The sequence below is a fragment of the Ailuropoda melanoleuca genome, chromosome 11, assembly GCF_002007445.2.
Source record: "Ailuropoda melanoleuca isolate Jingjing chromosome 11, ASM200744v2, whole genome shotgun sequence".
NCBI lineage: Eukaryota > Metazoa > Chordata > Mammalia > Carnivora > Ursidae > Ailuropoda > Ailuropoda melanoleuca.
This window is the reverse complement of record NC_048228.1, coordinates 5,338,342-5,356,064: the sequence shown is the minus strand read 5'-3', so window position 1 is coordinate 5,356,064 and position 17,723 is coordinate 5,338,342. Positions and strand designations below refer to the sequence as shown.

Sequence of the window (17,723 nt, the reverse complement as noted above, 5' to 3'; positions counted from 1 at the left end):
ACCTGGGGAGAGCCAGGATTCTGCAGATTACCCTGCTCCATTTCCCGTTTGTTCTGCAAAACTGAAACCGGATTTCCTGAACGGGAGCCCCTGGTCACCCTGCCCTTCTCTGTTACAATCCTGCAGGTCATCGTCACTGCTCCGGCTGGCTCCAGTCTTGCCCAGGGTGGCTGCCAAGGCCAGCCCGGTGCTCCCACGCAGCTCCTGCCAGGGTGCAGATGCCTGCTGACCCAAAGCCACCTCTGGGAACAGCTCGGAGGGTTTGGTGGCCAGGGTGGCCACCAAGCACCCTGTTGCTGCTGGAGCCGGGCAGGGATGAGGCTGAGATTTGCACACAGCTCAGGAAAGCAGCCCAGGGCCAGAAGATCCTCCAGCAGCCAGCAGCAGGGGGAAGTCAGAGTTGACAAGGCAAATGGCTGCTGTGCGCAGGGGAGAGGTGCTTAAGGAAGTGATCCCTTCAGAGGGCCCAGGGGCGGCTTAGGCAAGGCCCACACCTCAGGCTGATGAGGTCTCTGGCGAGTACCCCATGGACTGGTGCTTCTGCGGGCTGCCCTGATACTGACGTGTGTGCTGCCATCCCTCCCACTCTGTCTGGGGGCTGAGAGTGGACGACCAGCTCAGCAACCCAGACCAGCTCCAGGGTTTCTGCTAGGCATGCCCAGAGCTGGGAAGGGCAACCTCTGACCTAAGCACCCCCCACCTGTCTTTGGCAGCTTTTCTCTACGGAGCCTCTGGTGCCAACGCTCACTCATGTTCAAGGCTAGTGGCTCTCCGAGAGCCGTCCTGGGACAGCAGGTCCTGTCTCCTCCATCTGAGCCTACTGGGGCTCCCTGGCCCTCCACCCTCAGCCACGATGATGATCCTGGACTTGTTTCAGATGCTCCACGGGGCACAGGCTAAGGTAGACACAGTTTAGAAGCTGGGGGTGACAGGTGTTGGGGGCTTCCATGAGGTTTGGTTTGTTATCCCTAAGAGGCGAAAGCACTTAGTACACAGCCCAGCCCCCACCCCCAGATCCCCATCCAGGCCCTGGAACACGAAAGGAGTCGAGTCTGAGCCACCTCCCCTCGGCTGCCCACATTGCCTTCATTTCTAAGAGGCTCAGCGCTTGGTGATGGCCTCCGGGTGCTCACTCTTTGAGGGCACCTTAGAAGTTGGCTTGGGGGGCAGTAGAGGGTGTTCAGACCCTGTTTCTCAGGATCTAGCCAGAGAGGGACCTCTTAGCAACTCGGGGGTTTGTCTGGCCACTCAGATCCCCCCCAGGAGTAACACCCACAGGCCCAAATGCACATACTTCATTCTGCGCTGGTGAGAGACCCAGATTGAGGCAGTGACCCGGTCGGTCCTTCCGTGGTGGAGACTTTTGCCCTGAGTGGACGTTAGGGAACCCGAATGCTTCCTTCTTTCCCACACCCTGTGCACAGGGTCCCCAAGTGTCCCTTTTCCTCAGCACCTGGCAAGGCGACCCGAGCGCTGTTCTTACCATCCAATGACAGCCAGTCGTGCTGGGAGGAAGGGAGTGTGGGCAGGGCCCGAGCTTTGTACTCAAACACCACTGAGTTGGAGATGATCTGGTTGTTGAAGGCAACTTGTAGGGTCACAAGACCAGTGTCATGGGCTGAAAGCGAAGGAAAGAGAGGTCAGGGCAAGGGGCGGGGCTGGGCACCCTTCAACTTGATGTACCACTCAGGAGCCTGGAGTGGCCCCTCCCCACCCCCTTCAGTGGGGGATCCCAGCCTCTGCCTGCTCATTCCTCGAGGCCCAGATGTAGTGCTCCTTCTTCCTGGAAACTTCTCTGGACCCCAGACTCAGCCAGGAGCCCTGTGATCACTCCCACACTCCGTATTGTACTTGCTTGTTTCTCCTCGGCTCCCTGGTGAGGGCAGGTACTGGGAAGTCAGCACGGATTTGCTGAATGAATGGTCCCCAGCCCTGCCCATGGCTGCCTGACTTCTCCCTCATCCCACCCATCCTAGATGAGGTCCAGATACAGCATTTGCTTTGGAGTCTTTGTGCTTATTTCTCTCTTTCACCTTATCTTACAAGCTTGTCCCGATGCGCTCAGCATGGCGTTCCATGTATTTTCGGAAGTTCCCCTGCCTTCCTGATGAGGGCAGGAGCCTCAGCTGCACCTGTTACTCTGGGCCCACGGGGGCTGAGCTGGGGGTGCTGATGTGAAGCTTGCAGCTCCCTCCAATGCCTAGACGGTGGGCTTTGGCAAGGCAGGCCCCTGTGGGTCTCATTAACTGTTCTGTCCCCAGCACAGGGCCCAATGAAGACTGTATTGCTTGAATAAACAACTGGGACATTCTGACTGTCGGCAAGAAGAGAGCCCAGACGTGGCAGAAAGCTGCTTCATTCCTGGGGTTCAAGGGGATGCATGGCTCCTGTTGAAATCTTGGGGCCCGTGGCCCACAGAGACAGCCCTGGGGCCAGTATGCTGCTCACCCCAACAGGCCTTCTCCTCTGGTAGACGTCAGGGATATGTGCTCTCTGCTCTGCTTTTTTGGAACACCAGATACTAGTGCCCGGGGCCTCCCCAGGACAGATTTCCAGGGAGGACGCACACAGGCATCATGTTACTGTTTGGGCTCTTGGTTTGCAGCTTACAGACTTGAGAAATCTGTCCAAGTCAGCTGCTCCCCGGGGCAGAGTAGAGCTCCGGCTTCCCTCTGAGGCAGACCTTATTTCCCATGGGAAAACCAGCTCATTGACCCGAGGCCTCTGTTCATCCCAGGTGGATGTATGACACCACTGTCCCCAGAGCAGATCTTTAGGACATCACTGCCCCGGGGTGACCAGTGGGTTTTCCCCCTCTGCTTTCCATCCTGGTGTGGTCTCTTAGCTCCAGACCACGAGCTGAACCAGCTGGCTCCACGGTGGGTGGGTGTCCCGTAGGACCTCCTTGGTGCCTCTCTGGGCAGAGGTTCCCAGCCAAGTCCAGAACCTCCGGGGGCCCTGACAGCATCCCCAGGCAGACTTCCAAGTCCCTAGTCACTCATCCGCCCTGGAGATTTGCCTTGTTTACCAACAGGAAAAAAGGGCAGCCAGCACACACCCCATCTGAACCCACTCAGCTCTGTACCTATTAGCAGGCCTCCTGGCCTCGGCTGGCGGCTGGGGAGCCCAAGCCTTCTCTGAGACAGATGTTCTGACCCGGAGAGGGGGGTGGTCCCTCAACTGCTGTTCTTCACACCTCCCGGCATTCCCCGGCACTGTACAACCTGTGATGCTGGAATGTGGCCGATCAAAAGCATCCCATCTTTCCACAGAGAGACAGAACGGAGAGGAGAGGACCTATCAGAGTCTCCGGGATCTGGACCAGCAGCTTGGTGCAGGCAGGCCATTGCCTGGGGCACATCCTCGGCTCTCTCCCACTCCCCTCATTCAGTCCATCAGCGAGTCCTGGTCCCTTCACTGTCTCTGTCTCCCCTGCCACCACTCTGGTCCAAGCTGCCAGCCTTTCTCACCTAGAGTCCTGCAGTGGGCAACCTCAGCCACTCGAGACCTACCTGTTCCTGCCGGGATGGTGTCAGGGGGCCACATCCCAAGGCCCCCACCTGAAACTGGTGGGAATATGTTGCCCAGGGAGCTCCCCTCCTGAAGTTGGGAAATATCACCCCTCTGCCCGCTTCCTACGGTTTCCCTGTTTCTGTTCTTTCTCCCAGCAATCTGTTCTCCCACACACCCAGACTCATCTTTTAAAGACATAATTTAGATCGCATCACTTCCCTACTTAAAACTAATAGCTTCCCATTGCAAATGAAACCAAACCAAACTCCTTCCCGTGACTCAGAAGGAGGGACATGGGTTGGTCCCTGCCGTCTTCTCCAGCCTTGCCGTGTTCAGCTCCCCCCACCTGTTCCGCTCTCCCTCCAACTTGCTTGGAGATTTCTTGGTGTCCTTGTATCTTTCTGTCTCTTGCAGTAAAATGTGAGAGCTGGGTACAGGTCTGTCCTGATCACCTCTTCATGCCCAGTGCTAAGGTCAGTGACAGGCGTGGTACAACCACTCGTCCCTTTGTTGAGTCAATCGCTTCAAAATGCAGTGCACTTGCCTGCATCATGTTGAATTTCACCCCTTGCCTTTGGTGACCTCCCAGGAATCCAGAGGGGGGCTGTCCTGCCAGCCAAGTCTTCTGGTTGGTGGCTTCTCCTGTCTCCTCCTGAGCCCAGGGGGGCCTTTCCCGAAGTCCCAGGTCTTCCGTCACCACCCCTTCTCCCTGAGCTCGGTGCCCTGACTCGATTGTCTCTCTCCTGTGTTTGGAGCACTCCTGAGATCTCAGAGGACGCAGACTCCCTCCTGCATGTGGTCTGTGGCCAGTGACGGTGGGGGACCATGTTTCCGGTCAGGGTCTGGTCTCCTCAAAAGGGTGCCAGGCTAGTGAGTGGTGGCCACGTGTGCTCCCTGTGTCCCCTCCCCCCGTGTCATTCCCAGCTCCTAAGGCAGCTCGGTATGTGCTCCCAGGCCTCTGAGCCCTTCCTTTCGGCAAGGCCAGTTTGGTTCTGGCTTCAAGTGTTCCTTCTTCAAGATCAGCTCATTCCCCGAGCTCTTGGAAGGCTGTATCCTGAGCAGCCAGAATCATCCCCCAGGACAGTGGCTTGTTTGCCTGACTGATTCCTCCCTGGGCTGATTGCTCCTTGGGGTCAGCGTTGGGCTGTGGGGCTGGGTCTTAAGTTCTGCTCCATTCTAGATGCCTACCAACGCCTGGTAAACAGTTTGATGAATGAAGGAATGCATGCATACACCCAGCACTGTCTTACACAGTGACATGCTTTTGTTTGGGCCTTAAAGCAGATATGTCCAAAGGGGACCCCCTCTTTGCGGTTAGTTGCAGAACAAAACGGTGCTCTGGCAGCGGGGCCTTGGCTCTCAGTCTTTGCCTTTGCCTGTGCCTTCCCATGCCTGGGTCCAGGATCTGCTATGTTAAGGAGCCTGAGCTGCTGGGAGACCCGCTGGCCTAGGCACACTCTGCTGCCAGTTCTCGGGACCTAGGAATGCTCTGGGACCAGGACAGCGGCCTGCCGAGAGACCTAACGGCACGGATCCCCTCTCTTCCTTGAAACAGAAAGCACTAAGTCCTCGCGCATGGACACCTTCACGAACTGAGCCTGTGAACCAAGTGCTTCATGGACCGTCCTTCCTCTCTGCTCTCACCCATCTGACAGCTGGTTTTTAAGATGTTGAAATGGCGGCCCAGAGAGGTCAAGTACGGAGCTAAGGTCACCAGATGGTAACTGGCTGATCTGGGATGTGCCGTGATGTGACTGATCCAGCACCCAGGACGCGCCAGGCCCCGGCCTGGGACATCGTCCAGAGGGCATGCAAAGGCCAGTCTTTTTTGTGGAGGGTCAGATAACCTAGGACAGGCAAGGTCTGGGTCCTCAGCCAGGCAAGGGCCAGGTACAGGAAGTGGCTTCTATTTATAGGCCAGGCGAGTCCTGTTCCAGTAGCAGGTGGCGAGTGGACAGTGTAATAACATGCTGCCCTCTCCCCCTACCCCCCTGGAGTAGAGGTGGTGGGGAGTGGTGGGCATCTTGAGGGCTGTGCTCCAGACCAAGTGGGGCTCCCGGGAGCAAAGGGGGCTAAGTGGGTCCTCTGGAGCCAGCCAGGCAGAGGTGGGGGCAGGGCCAGTAGAGGGAGGCCACCATGGGCACCATTCCTGGCTCCCTGAGATGTTTGTGGTGAAGGAGGTGCTGAGTGCACGTGGGGGCTGAACCCATGAACCCAGTTCTGGAGCATTCTGCTCTGGGGGACTGCACAGGGAAAGGAGAGAGAGAAAAGGAAGAATGTTTCATGTGAATCCAGGAGCCCCAGGCTGGGGGGAGGGTGTGGAGGGAGGCAGATAGCTGGGGTGGCCCAAGGCCCCTGTCCCCACTTGTCTTCCCCAACCCTCTGCCTCCACAGGGAGCACTCTCTCCTTTTGTGGACCCCTGGCTTCAGATAACATGGGGTAGGGCTCTCTCTCCATTCACTGCCTGGGCGAGCTGGACAGGCTATCCCTGGAGCTAATGTCAGCCAAAGGATCTTCCCAGCACTAGCGCGGGGATTAGAAAACAAGAACCCTTGAAACAGGTTCCTTCACAGATACTGATCTCCTTCTTGTGATGTGCCCTGGGGACGCCTGGTGACCAGGGAAGACACAGATCCTGCCTATGTGGAGCTGGCAGGCCAGGGGCGGGGGAGGTGGTAATGGCCCAGGGGTCAAGGAGTTGAGCAGACAGGGACGGCAAGCTAAGCAGATGTCGGTGAGCAAGGGAGGGTGAAGATCAGAGCCACAGGGACAACAGGGGGGTCTTGCCCCTGAAACTGGAAGCAAGTTATGTGCACGTGCCTTTTTCTGGGTGCAGGGTAGATGGTTTCACATTCTCAAGGGAGTTTGTGCAGATTATTCTTAGTTTGATGCCCTCACCCCCCCCTTCCACTGCCTTCAGGCCTTCTCCATCCCTCTCTGAGCTGCTCAGTGCCCCAGGGCACTGACCCTGTTGGGCCATGCGGCCTGGGTTCGCTCCCTCTCTTGTGGCTTCTGGTGGTCTGGAACTGTGGGAGGCACCGGCCAGAGAAGAGAGGGCTGCCTGGTCGCTCTGACCCCAGATGCGGCGTCTCTCGGGCCCCTCCACCGCCTGGCTCTCCGCACCAGCTCCAGGAGCCTTTCAGGTTGAGGGTGGTTCTAGCTTCCCGCCGTGCCCAGTCCCGCGTGCGGCAGCCTGGCTCACTGGCTGTCCAAATAGTCCCTCATCGTGTTCGCTTCAAAATCCCAGCGGAGCAGGCCTCGTAGCCCTGTCTGATGTGAGTTCCATGAGCCTGAACTAATCCCGTTATACTAGTTGGTCTGGGACCCCCCATCCCAGCAGAGCATACCGAGGCTCAGAGTGACGACACCGCTTGTCCCAGGTGGCTCCCGGGCTGACCCTCCATGCAGCGCTCCTGGGGCCCCCACACCTGGGCGGGGGCCGGTCTTCTCACCTGGGCAGTAGCAGCGCAGAACCCCCGGCTGAAATCAAGGACGCAGGCACGGAGATCTGGTCGAACAGGCAGCTGTAGTTATTGCTGGCTTCTTGCCACGGGCCTGTGATGAGAACTTTCACTCCTCCCTGGAGGGACAGAGAGGAGCAGAGAGGGACGTCAGCCACAGAGGGAGGGACGCGGGCCTTCCAGGCTGCCCCTGCCCCACGGGCTTGGTGAACGTGTGCGCTCCTGGACTCCAATACGCCCTGACTTTCGAGAACCACAGTTTTCAGGACGGCGGCAGGAAGACGAAGCCTCTCGGGACACCCCACACGTTCCTTGCCTTCCTCAGCTGGCATCCAGCACGGTGACCAGAAGTTCTGACCCCTGACCCTCTCCTATGTCACTTTCAGTTCTAGGCAGAAGGCAGCACAGAGTTGTTCAAACCTTTTCAGCGCACGATGAGCCTGAGAACCTGCCGGGCAGGAGCCCCGGAGGGAAGGGGAGGGGAGGGGCAGGAGCCCCGGAGGGAAGGGGAGGGGAGGGAGTTTTTCTGTCACTTGTGGACAGGTTTCAGGAACTCTGGGTTTTGAAAACAGGCCTGAGCATGTTAGTGTCACCCCAGGGATGGGGAGTTCTGGTGGGGAAATGGGGAGAGCTGCAGGATCCCCAGGGTATAGTAGGGATAGTGGGAGAGGGGGCATGGATGGTAAAGGCTGCAGAAACAAAGATGGGGGAGGAGGACTCAGAGTTGGAGGGGCTCAGAGATTGCCCTGAGCGGGACAGGGGCTTAGAGCTGGGGGCTATGGATGGTGGCCTCTCTGGCTGTCCTTGGATGGGCCACCCCAGGCTCCAGCCACCTTTCCCAGCAGGGGGCCCGGAGCTGCTTAGGACAGGGTGGAGAGCGCCACCTAGTGTTCAGGCTGCAGAAAACTGAGCAGCATACCTACTTGAAACTGGGGGGGGGGTGGGGTCAGGGGTGCAGGCCCCTCCTATCCACACCTCTCCAGGCCAGAGAGGCCAGACCCCAGCTTTCTCACTCCTGGCCCCTGCCAGAGACACTCTCCTGCCCAGTCACCAGTTCTTGCGTGGGCCCTCCTTGGCACTGGCCTACCCCTACATGGAGGGACCCCCAGCCTCAACACAAGGCTAACCCCCCGGGCTGCCCACAATGCTCGTGGAACCCAGACCTGGACCAGGGCTGGTCTTGGGCATCAATAGCAGGAGGGGGTGTTTCCAGGGATGAGGGGAGGGGGGATCTCCCACAGCCCAGCACAGGAGGGCCTCTCCCGGATGGGCAGGCATTCCACCTGTGCTCTTGGCTGGGATGGGATGAGATGGTTTTGGAGAAGTCACTTTACTGCTAGGCAACCGAAGGTGGGGGACAGTGGAGATAGCTCAGGCCTGGAGACCAAAAGCAGGAGGCCTGCTTCTGTCCCTTAGTATCTGTGTGTCCTCAGCCAAGTGGCCCAACCTCTCTGGTGGCCCTACTGGCCTTAACATTCCTTGGTACTGATATATGGCTCCATAGTGAGAGTTGGGGCAGTGGCAGGACTGGGGCCACCTTTCCTGGGCCCATGGGCTGGGGGCTGGGGGCTGGGTGCTGGCTGGGAGGTGTGACACCTGACACAGGTAGAACCACAGGCCAGCTCAGGGCACGACCCTCCCTGGATCCGAGGAAGTGGAGGAGCAGTGGCTTCAAAAAGCCACAGACAGTTACCGTGTGAGAAAAAAGGAAACAAACAATAGCCCCAATCAAGAGCTGCTGGCAAGAAGCTAGGGCCGCTGTGAGGAACAAAGAACTGTAGAAATGACTGGAGAACATCAGGACCTTCTCCATGGAAACCGCTGTAGGATGGGCTCAGCATCCATCAGTTCAGGGGACGGTTCCCATGGCAACGCTGGCCTGGCTGCGCTCAATCCTCCCGTGACGCAGGCACCTGACGGCTCTAATTGCAGCTTCCTCTGCCTGGTGCAGCAAACTGTCAGTGGAGGCAGATGATGCAGAGGGTTTGGGGGAGGGAAGGGGGTGACAAATGCCATCTGAGGTCTGTGCCCTGGGAGTCCTGAGATAAAGGACCAAGATTTCTGATGCACCCAGGGCAGATCCTGGGGCACACGCGGGCATGCGTGCGTGTGTATGTGCTGGCGGCCAGCTGCAGCTGCAGGGGAAGGTGGGAGAGAGCATCTGGGAGGTGGGAGGGAGGGACACTCCCGGAAGAGACAGCAAGGTGGCCTGGACTTAGCTTTCCCGCAGAGTGGATTTTAGAGCTGGGCCAGTTTAGCTCAAGCTCATATGTACAGCCTAACAAGTGTCCCTGGGCCTAGGTGTCCCACTAGGTGTGGGGCTGAGCATCTGGTTTGGCAGAGCATGGGCAGAACCGAGCTCTTGGCACTGTTGGCAAGGAGGGCGAGGGGTAAATGTGCCAGCCAGGAGGCTGTGAGGGGGAGAGAAGGGTCAGGAGAGAGGTAGGGGAGCCCAGGAGGGGGTGGCCCTTGCTGTTGGCCTGGAGACCATGTCCGGGGAGGGGGAGGATGGCGAGGAGGAAGTGGCCGGTCAGAGCCCCTGCGGCCTCTGCAGAGGCCTCACCGTGTGGCCATCGGGCTCCAAAGGGACCAGCTGGGTGGCATCTGTGCATTTTCCAAATCAAATTGAATTTGAGTGCTTTTGTTTCCTGGAAGCGTCAAGGGCTTCTGGAAAACCAGGGCTGGACACTGCCTCTCCGAAGTGCCCAGACCCACATTCTCTCCTGCTCCCGTGCTGCCCTCACGTGGCAGACTGCTGAACTGACTTTCCCTGAGGTACAGTTTGGGGACCTGCCGGTACTGGGGTACAGATCAGGAGACCAGGTCTGCTAATAGCCCCTCGCTGACGCCCCCAGGCCCAGGGAGGCCGATGGCGGGCCTGGACCCCTGCTGGGGGGCCGGTGTGCACAGGCTGAGGCTGGGGAAAGAGGGCTCCTGTCCCCCGCCTCCAGTTCCTGTAGGACTCAGCCTCCAGGGGGCCTCCAAGGGTCCTGAGGGCCAAACCTCCGAGGCCCAGGACCTGCAGGGCCTCGAGGCCACGCCTCTCAGCCATTTACGGAGAAAGAAACAGGTCCAGGGAGCCAGGTCTCCCAGTTGACCTCTTGTTACATCCCCCTCCCTGTTCCTTTGAGTTGCTTTCTTAGGCCCTGGGGGATGGTGGGGGGGCGGCAGGCTGCTGGGCTGAGCTGACCTTTTACCTGGGGTGGGGGGTGAAATGTGGTGGGTGCTATAAGGATGCCACTGAACTGAGTACCGCTGACAGGGTCAACCTGAGCCACACCAAGAGTAGGCCTGGTCAGAATCTTCCGGAGTCTTGGGGGAGGAGCCCATGGAGGTGGATAGAAGAGGTGGGTGCTGCCCGAGTACTTTACTAGGTCCCTAACAGCCAGCCAGCAAGATACTAGCTATCATTGCCCGTTTCAGAGACAAGAAAGGCGGCTGCCTTGCCCCAGGCCACCAGCTAGTAAACTTGGGGCACACACTGTCTGGCCCCAGCCCCATGCTCCTCAGCACGTGGGGTAGCAGCCCCTGGACACCTGCTAAACACACCACACACGGACATAGTACGGGGCAGAAGCTGTTCTGCCCAGACCCCTGCCGTCTTTCCAGGACCCCCTTGCATGAAGCCTGGGCCGGTGGCTCAGTTGATGTGACACCTTCCTGAGAGCTGGGGACATTTGTGCCTGATTTTATCTGTGCTTTGCCATAAAAGAAGGAGGAGAAGAAGTAATGAGCCTTCCAGTCAGAGTTGTAATCATGAGGCCCACAATCTAGGTGACTTCCCCAAGGTTGTAAGCGGTCAGCCAGTGAGCAGGATGGACAGGAAACTGCTTCGTGGGGCCTCTGTGCCACAGCCATGGCAGCAGGGCAGGAAAGGACCCCAGTGACTCTCGAGCTGTGACAGCCACAGGACAACAAACAATATTCACTGATTACTTACTGCGGGCGAATACTTTACCAAACAGTCCCAGCACTACACCTTACCCCGAGGGGGTGACTCTTGTCACCCCCATTTTATAGGTGAGGAAACTGAGTCATGGAGAGGTGACGTCATGGCAGAGCCCGACTGATACCCGGGAATCTCCCCTAAGATGCACTCCACCAGTGGGTCACACTGTCCCCTTCACCCGGGCCCTAGGGAGCCTTTGAAGCAGAGACTGGCTCCGTGAAGCAGTTAACTTCTTGGGGTACCCTGTTGGTCTGGTCCCGACTCGGGCCTTACCCCAGGGAGCCCCTCCATCACCCAGGTCTGTCATGTGCTCAGGCTTTGGCCCGCATCCCTGCACTGCCTATACCTGAAGACCTTTTGTGGAATCTGCTTTCCTGTTTCAAGCAACCTCGGGAGATTCCCGGTCTTTCAGGAGCACCCTTCTCTTGGTACACCGGACAGGGGCCCCTAATCCTAGTTTCCAGGGGACGTGGCGGTGGAACCAAGGGAGCTGGGGGCAGCCACCTCCCTGGGAGAAAGGGCCGATGTGGGCCCCGTGGTGATGGTGTTCTTCCTGAGCACCGGGCAGGTGGGCTGGGCGGGGTCAGGGAGCGTGTGCCCCAGTGGGCAGCAGGGCATTAGGGAAAGATCAGGCCACTCTGTCCCCTTCCTATGCCCTTCTACCTCCGAGAAAAAGCCAAGGTTTCTTCTTTAAACCCCGTGCCACCGGGGCAAGACCTGGGTTTTCCGGCAGCCCTGGGCTTGGGAGCAACCGGAGGTGGGGGCAGGGAGGTCCCAGGTGGGACCTCCTGGGTCATGTAACATGCCTTTGATTTTGCAGAGGCTGGATTTACCGGAGAAATTTTCATGGATGACTCTCCGGAAGCTGTGCCCTTCGTCTCAAAGTGGATGGGAATTTGTTTATGTTTTGTTTTGTTTAGTGAAGGAAATCAAGAGTAATGGATATGGATGGCCTATGGTGGTGATTTCTGAATTTTGTTTTGTTTTGTTTTTAGCAGTCCTAGGACATTTTTTCAAAAAAAAGAAAGAAAGAAAGAAAGAAAGCAGAGCAAACCTAGGTGGAATGTTAATACAGAATAAGCCAGGGAATGGCGGACTATTCTTCTGGTGGGAGTGGGGAGGGCCCCCGGCCCCCAGGAGACCCTTGACCTTCAAGCTACTTGCTTCAGTGAAGTCTGGGAACCACTGCTCGAGAAAGGCCACGGGGACGGAGGAAGGGGACAACTTTGTAGGGTCCAGAGCTTCATCCAAAGGGCAGCCCCATGCAAATGAGCTTCCCTGGGCTGCGGGAGGACAGCGGGCTGGCGGGGGAGGCCAGCGCAGCAGCAGCTTACCTCCGGGTAAGACCACTCCGGGGAGTAGTCAGTCACCATGAACACCCGTCCGCTCTGCTGCAGCATGCCCAGGGTGCCCTGCGCCGGGGTGGCCGAGACCACCTCCGCCACGTGCATGTAGGCCATGGTGCCGGCCCCGCCCTCGGCGCTGCTCAGCTGCAGGCTCCCCTGCTGGGGGCTGCAGCAGGGGATGCACATCTCCGCCTGGGCGAAGGGGGCGCGGGCCCCGTCTTCCGACTGGGAGAGCGCCGTGCTGTCCCCCGACACCAGCTGGTGCCCGTAGATGGTGCCGCTGCCCCCCTCCACGGAGATGAAGTCATTTATCAGGTCGGAGAATTGGTTGCTGAAGGAGATGTCAAAGTGGTCCAGGCTGAGCTCCATGTTGGAGGCGTTGCCGAGGCCAGGCTGGGCCACGGGGTAGAGTCCCTGCACCACGTTGCCCGGGAGGATGGGGACCCCGCCGGCGCTACGGATCACCCCCGGGGTCTCGGGCTGCAGGTAGTGCTCAGAGCTACAGGCTTGCAGCTCCCCAGACTTGATCAGGCCCTCTCCCCCTTCGGCCACCTGCGAGGTCTCCATGGTGACTTCCCCTTCCGCAGCCATGGCCTGGAAATTGGCCTGGAACTGCATGAGGTGGAGGGAGGAAGTGGACTCTATCCTCGTCTCCACGTGGCCGCTGCAGGAGCTGGTTTGGGACGAGGCCTCTGTTTTCACCGTGGGCATCACGAAGGTGCCCCTGGAGTCGCTTAGGCCGCTGTGCGCGTTTTGCTCGATGGGGAGGGGCTTGCTGGCGTCCTGCAGGAAGAAGCTCGGGGAAGGGGTCTGGTGGACGTGGGGGCTGCGGCCCGTCTGGCTGAAGCTGGACGTGTAGTCCTTGCTGGAGTCTATTGCGCTGAAGTCCATCTGCTCCAGGGTGGTGCTGGGACTCAGGCCGCCGCCCGACGGCAGGAGGCTGGAGCCGGCGGTCAGGGTGAGGGAGCTGGAGGCCGCGGCTGCCGCCGAAGACGAGTAGGCTTCTTTGGCCATCTGCTGCTCGAAAGAGGTGTCCTCGGTCTTAATCTCCTTGGTGAGGACGGTGGTGAAGCTGAAGCCGCTCTCCACCGGCGGTGAGGGCCGCACGTTGGCGCTGACCGTCTCCGCCTTCAGGCCCCCGCCCCCGTACGTCTGGCCCTGCTTTGGGTTATTGAGGAAACAGTCAGGGTCAAAGTTCATGGTGGTTTCTGGAATCTTCCGGCCACCATCGAGGGTGGTGGAGAGGACCAGCTCTTCGGACACGTTGGCGGGCAGCATCGACAGGCTCTCCGAGCTGCCCGTGGTGGGGAAGGCGAACTTGTGGCCGTCGGAGCTCACGGCCAGGACGAGGCCCTGAGAGGCGTCGGGTGAGAGGAGGTGGTGGTTGGGGCCGGTGGTGGGGGACATAGTGTACACGGCCTCGTTGGTGACCTCAGACATAAACACTGTGGCACTCTGGGACAAGCTCCCCATCACGGAGGCCACGGCCATGCTGGACACGCCGGTGACCACGGGGCTGTCCACCATGTCCGGGTCGCTGTTAAGCCCGCTGCTGATGGACACGGGGGAGCTCTGGGTGGTGTCAGGCACCTCCACCTGGTTGGTGGAGGAGACCTCCGTGCTGTTCTGGTGCAGGAGCACGGGCTTGGCCACCTTGCCGTTCCTCTTCTCGCGGCTCGAGCCCTTGCTGTGGCTGTGCTCGTGCTTGCCCTCGGACACGTCGTTGTGCTGCACCTCCGAGTGACTCCCGTACCCCCCTGTCCGCGGCTCGACCTTCGGCGAGATGATACGGTGTTTGGCACTGTTGCACTTGTGGTGCACGCTGCTGCCCGCGCCTGTGGAGATCAGAGGCACACCACGCACACGTCCACGCACACATCCACGCACACACACACGCGCATACAAAGAGAGAGTCAGAGCCACGGTTGCGGTGGATCCTGTCCGAGCAGCTGGGGCCTGGCTGAGCCCAGCCTGGGAGCCCAGGCACCCCGCTGACCCCTGGGGCTGGCGCGTAAACCACACTCGGGACCTCGGGCCTCCCGACCCCAATCCCTGGGGCTCTCATGTGCTCTGTGGAACCATCGTCCTGACCAGGGGGCTCTTTCCTCTATGTGCTTTTACTACTACTAACAACACTGGTAATAGTGTCTTGGGACATAGCTGGTTGGGAGGGAGAGAGTGGAGGGTCCGTCATCCTCCAGGAAAGTACTTTCCACCTTCACAGACAGACACCCTTTACTGAAACAGCTCCTGCTGGCTGTGGGGGCTCAGCCCAGAGTGGTGGCCACGTCTCTCTCCCCTGCCCCAACCTTCCATGGCCGTGCAGGCTGCACAGAGGTGTTTTTTTTGGGGGGGGGTTGGAGGGCACTGTTCTCTCTCTGGATTAGCTCTCAGGCCCCAGGACCAAAGAGGGTTCCAGACTTTGCTCCAGAGGCAGAAAGATATCTGCCCCTCTTCCCCATGTGGCCAGCCCGGGCCTGTCCTCAACAATTTGTGGGTCAAAATCCCTGTAAGACCCAAGCAAAGACAGAGGCCTACCTCCCAGCTCAATGGCAGAGAGGGAGAAAGCCCTAGGCCAAGGGCTTCTGAACTCTGGCCAGTCTCCTCGGGGCTCCGCACACGAGCCCCCCCTCCCCCAGGTCGGCTCTCCCCTTTTCTCTTCCCTCTGCCATTATTTTCATTCCATCTGGTGAGGGTCACTTCACTTTTGATAACAGGGTGAGGTCCCCCCTGAGCCTATTACGGCCTCGCTACCATGATTCCTAAATGCATGAAGACATGGCAGAGAAGCGACACGACCCTCTAATGGAAATACCTAATTAAGGCAGAGAAGGAGGTGCAGGAGGCCCATTTCGAAGAGCAAATACCATTATCAGAAAAACAGACGCATTAGGACAGAGAGTGTGGGACACGTTATATTCTTGGAGGAGACAGAGGTTAAAGAAAGGGGTTTAGCTTGAGTGGTCCCATTGACTCGGGGCTGCCCTCCCGGAAAATCCTGTGTCAGCCCTGTGCCCGGGCACCTGGGCTTCCTGCTGACGATACCCAGGATGGCGCCTGGAGGGTGCCTGCTGTGTGTAGACGAGGCCTGGAGCCCCAGCCCCATGCACTCCCTGGCTCTGCTGCCCCCATTCCTAGAGGGAGCTGCCTCTCTGGAAACTGCTCTCTCCTGCCCAAAGGGGGCTGCCCCACCAGCCCCCCGGGACAGGACAGGGGCGGGTCTGTCCCGGGTGCTGTCCTGTCCTGCCCTGTCCCCTGGCTCCTAGCTGACCCCATTCGGCTCACCGGACATGAAGGCTACCCCTGAGGAAGAGAGCCACACCCGCTGTTGGGCAGAGACCCCACCCCCGCCTGCTAGCACGCCCGCCCCCCGCCTGCGGGCCCGCTCACCCAAGCTGCCAGTGCAGAGGCAGTTGTGGGTCCGAGGCTGGGGCTTGGTCTGGTGGCTGTCGAGGATCTGCTGCACCAGCTGCTCCACGGAGAAGCCCGAGCTGCTGTTCCCGTTGCTGCAGGTCCACTTGATGCCATGGACTATGGGGAGAGAGAGGCAGAGGGGTGGTCAGAGGTCACGGGGCGCAGGGGCAGGGCCCGGGAGGGCTGGGACCTGGGCCCTCTCAGAACATAGCTCCCTCTCTGCTGGGAGGCTGGCTCAAGGGGGGAACTGATGCACACGGGGGGGAGGGAGGACGGAGGACGGGGGAGGCAGACTAGCCTATCAGACCCCCACTCCCACTGGGAGCTCCATGCTCTTCCTCCGCCTCCCCGCCTCCCTTCCCTACGGTGCAGCCTGGGGAGTGGACTGCCTAGAGATTTGCGTCCTTTTTCCCAAGGTCTAAGTGCACGAGAGTGGCTCTTCAAGGGGCCCCGGAGTGGAGGAGAAGGGAGCGGGCACCGGGAGAGAGAGGTGGCCGGCCTCTGAGGCCCCCTCCAGACTGTAGGTAGTGGAGATTTGGAAAGGAGATGGAGGCTGTGTGCTGGGGTGGATGCCAAGCCTGGGGGGGAGTGTCTGCTTCTCATTCTCACCAGACATCTTGGCCTTGAGGGGCTGTGCAGGTTAGGCTGCGGGGGACAAGGGGGAGGACTGAAGGGCCCACATGACCTAGACAGTGGAGGCCCACTGATGACCAGCCACCTGCAGGGCCAAGCCTGGGACCTCTGCTGTCCCTGCTGTGGTGGTGGATCCATGGAATGGCTGAGGGTGGGCTACCCACCTGCCTGGAAGGACAGAGGCTGAAAGCCTAAAATAAACTGACTTGTCCACTGGGCCTGTGGGCTGATGGGTGTCATGCCCACTCGTTCCATGGTCCTCCGCTGGAGCCGACCCAGCCGACACGCCAGGCACGTGGCCCAGCCCAGGTCTTTCTGGTGGCTCTAGCGGCCCGGGTTCCAGAAGCAGTGAGTCCGTAGCCCTGGAGCTGGGGGCCAGTGCCTGGGGCTCTAGGAGGGACCCAGCTTGCTGTGAAACGGGGACAGTGGGAACAGGTGGTCTGGGAACAGAAGCAGGGCGGGGTCACGCTGGGGAGAGGCCAGTGGCTTTGCCAGTGCAAGGACGATTTCCTCTCTCCTCTGGAGGGGCTTCTCTCACATGGGCTCCAGGGAAGAACCGTCAGCCTGCCCCATGCCTGCCCCAGCTCTGTGAGGCTCCAGCAGCAGCCGCACAGGGAGACGGTCCACACAGATGGGTGGAGCTGGGTCAGAGTCATATTGGGATGAATCCAGGTTTTGGTCTTGCTGTGTGGATTTGGGCAAGTCACTAAACCTGCCTGAGTCTCGGGGCCTGCACCTGTGCAATGGGAATAGACTAGTCGCCTCACAGGGCGGCCAGGAGGAAGCCCTGTCCACCTGCCTGTAGGTGGTGTGTTCGCAGCCAAGAACAGCTCTTGTCCTGACTGTCCCTGGTGGTGATGGGCACGAGCACGCGCAAGGCTGGCCTCACTCCCCGGCCTGTCCGATGCTGGGGGAACTGGGCTCGGGGAAGGAAGCTGCCTGCGGTGACAGCCACCGGTGGCTCTGCCTTGGAGCCCCGTAGACAGAGCTCCACGGCCACCGTTCCCTGTGAACTCCTTTACGTAGGACTTAGTGGTTTTTCAAAGAAGCTCCCTGACGTGGGGGTGTTGATGTGCTGGGAGCCCCGTCGGGCGCTCCTTCCTTCTCCGCACATCTGCCCCAGGTGCCGCTCCCGTTCTGATGAGGCTGGTGGCCCTGCTCTCAGAGGGGCCTGGCTTCCGGTGCGTCATCACGAGGGGGTGGCAGGGTTGCTGCTGGGCGGCTCCTGTCCCCACGCTGGCTGAGCTGCCTGGAGGGGAAGTCGTGTCTGCCTCTTCAAAGCCTGCGCAGGGGGTGTTGCGGCGGTTTCCAGACCACCTTCTCCTACCTTGGGATCCCTCAGGGGGCTTGCTGGCAGCCCCAGGATGCCTGCACTCCTGCTGACTCAGGTCCCAACTGTCCTCGGC

At 59.7% G+C, this 17,723-nt stretch overlaps 1 protein-coding gene across 1 annotated transcript in view; it reads right to left on the bottom strand.

Annotated features, from left to right (window-relative positions):
- The window catches only part of CAMTA1 (calmodulin binding transcription activator 1), a 682,439-nt gene that overhangs the window by 74,174 nt on the left and 590,542 nt on the right, over window positions 1-17,723 (bottom strand). The window contains 5 exon segments of the mRNA XM_034671158.1: window positions 1,484-1,618; window positions 6,967-6,997; window positions 6,999-7,094; window positions 12,259-14,105; window positions 15,661-15,801. Of these exon segments, the coding sequence (XP_034527049.1) occupies window positions 1,484-1,618; window positions 6,967-6,997; window positions 6,999-7,094; window positions 12,259-14,105; window positions 15,661-15,801 (2,250 nt within the window).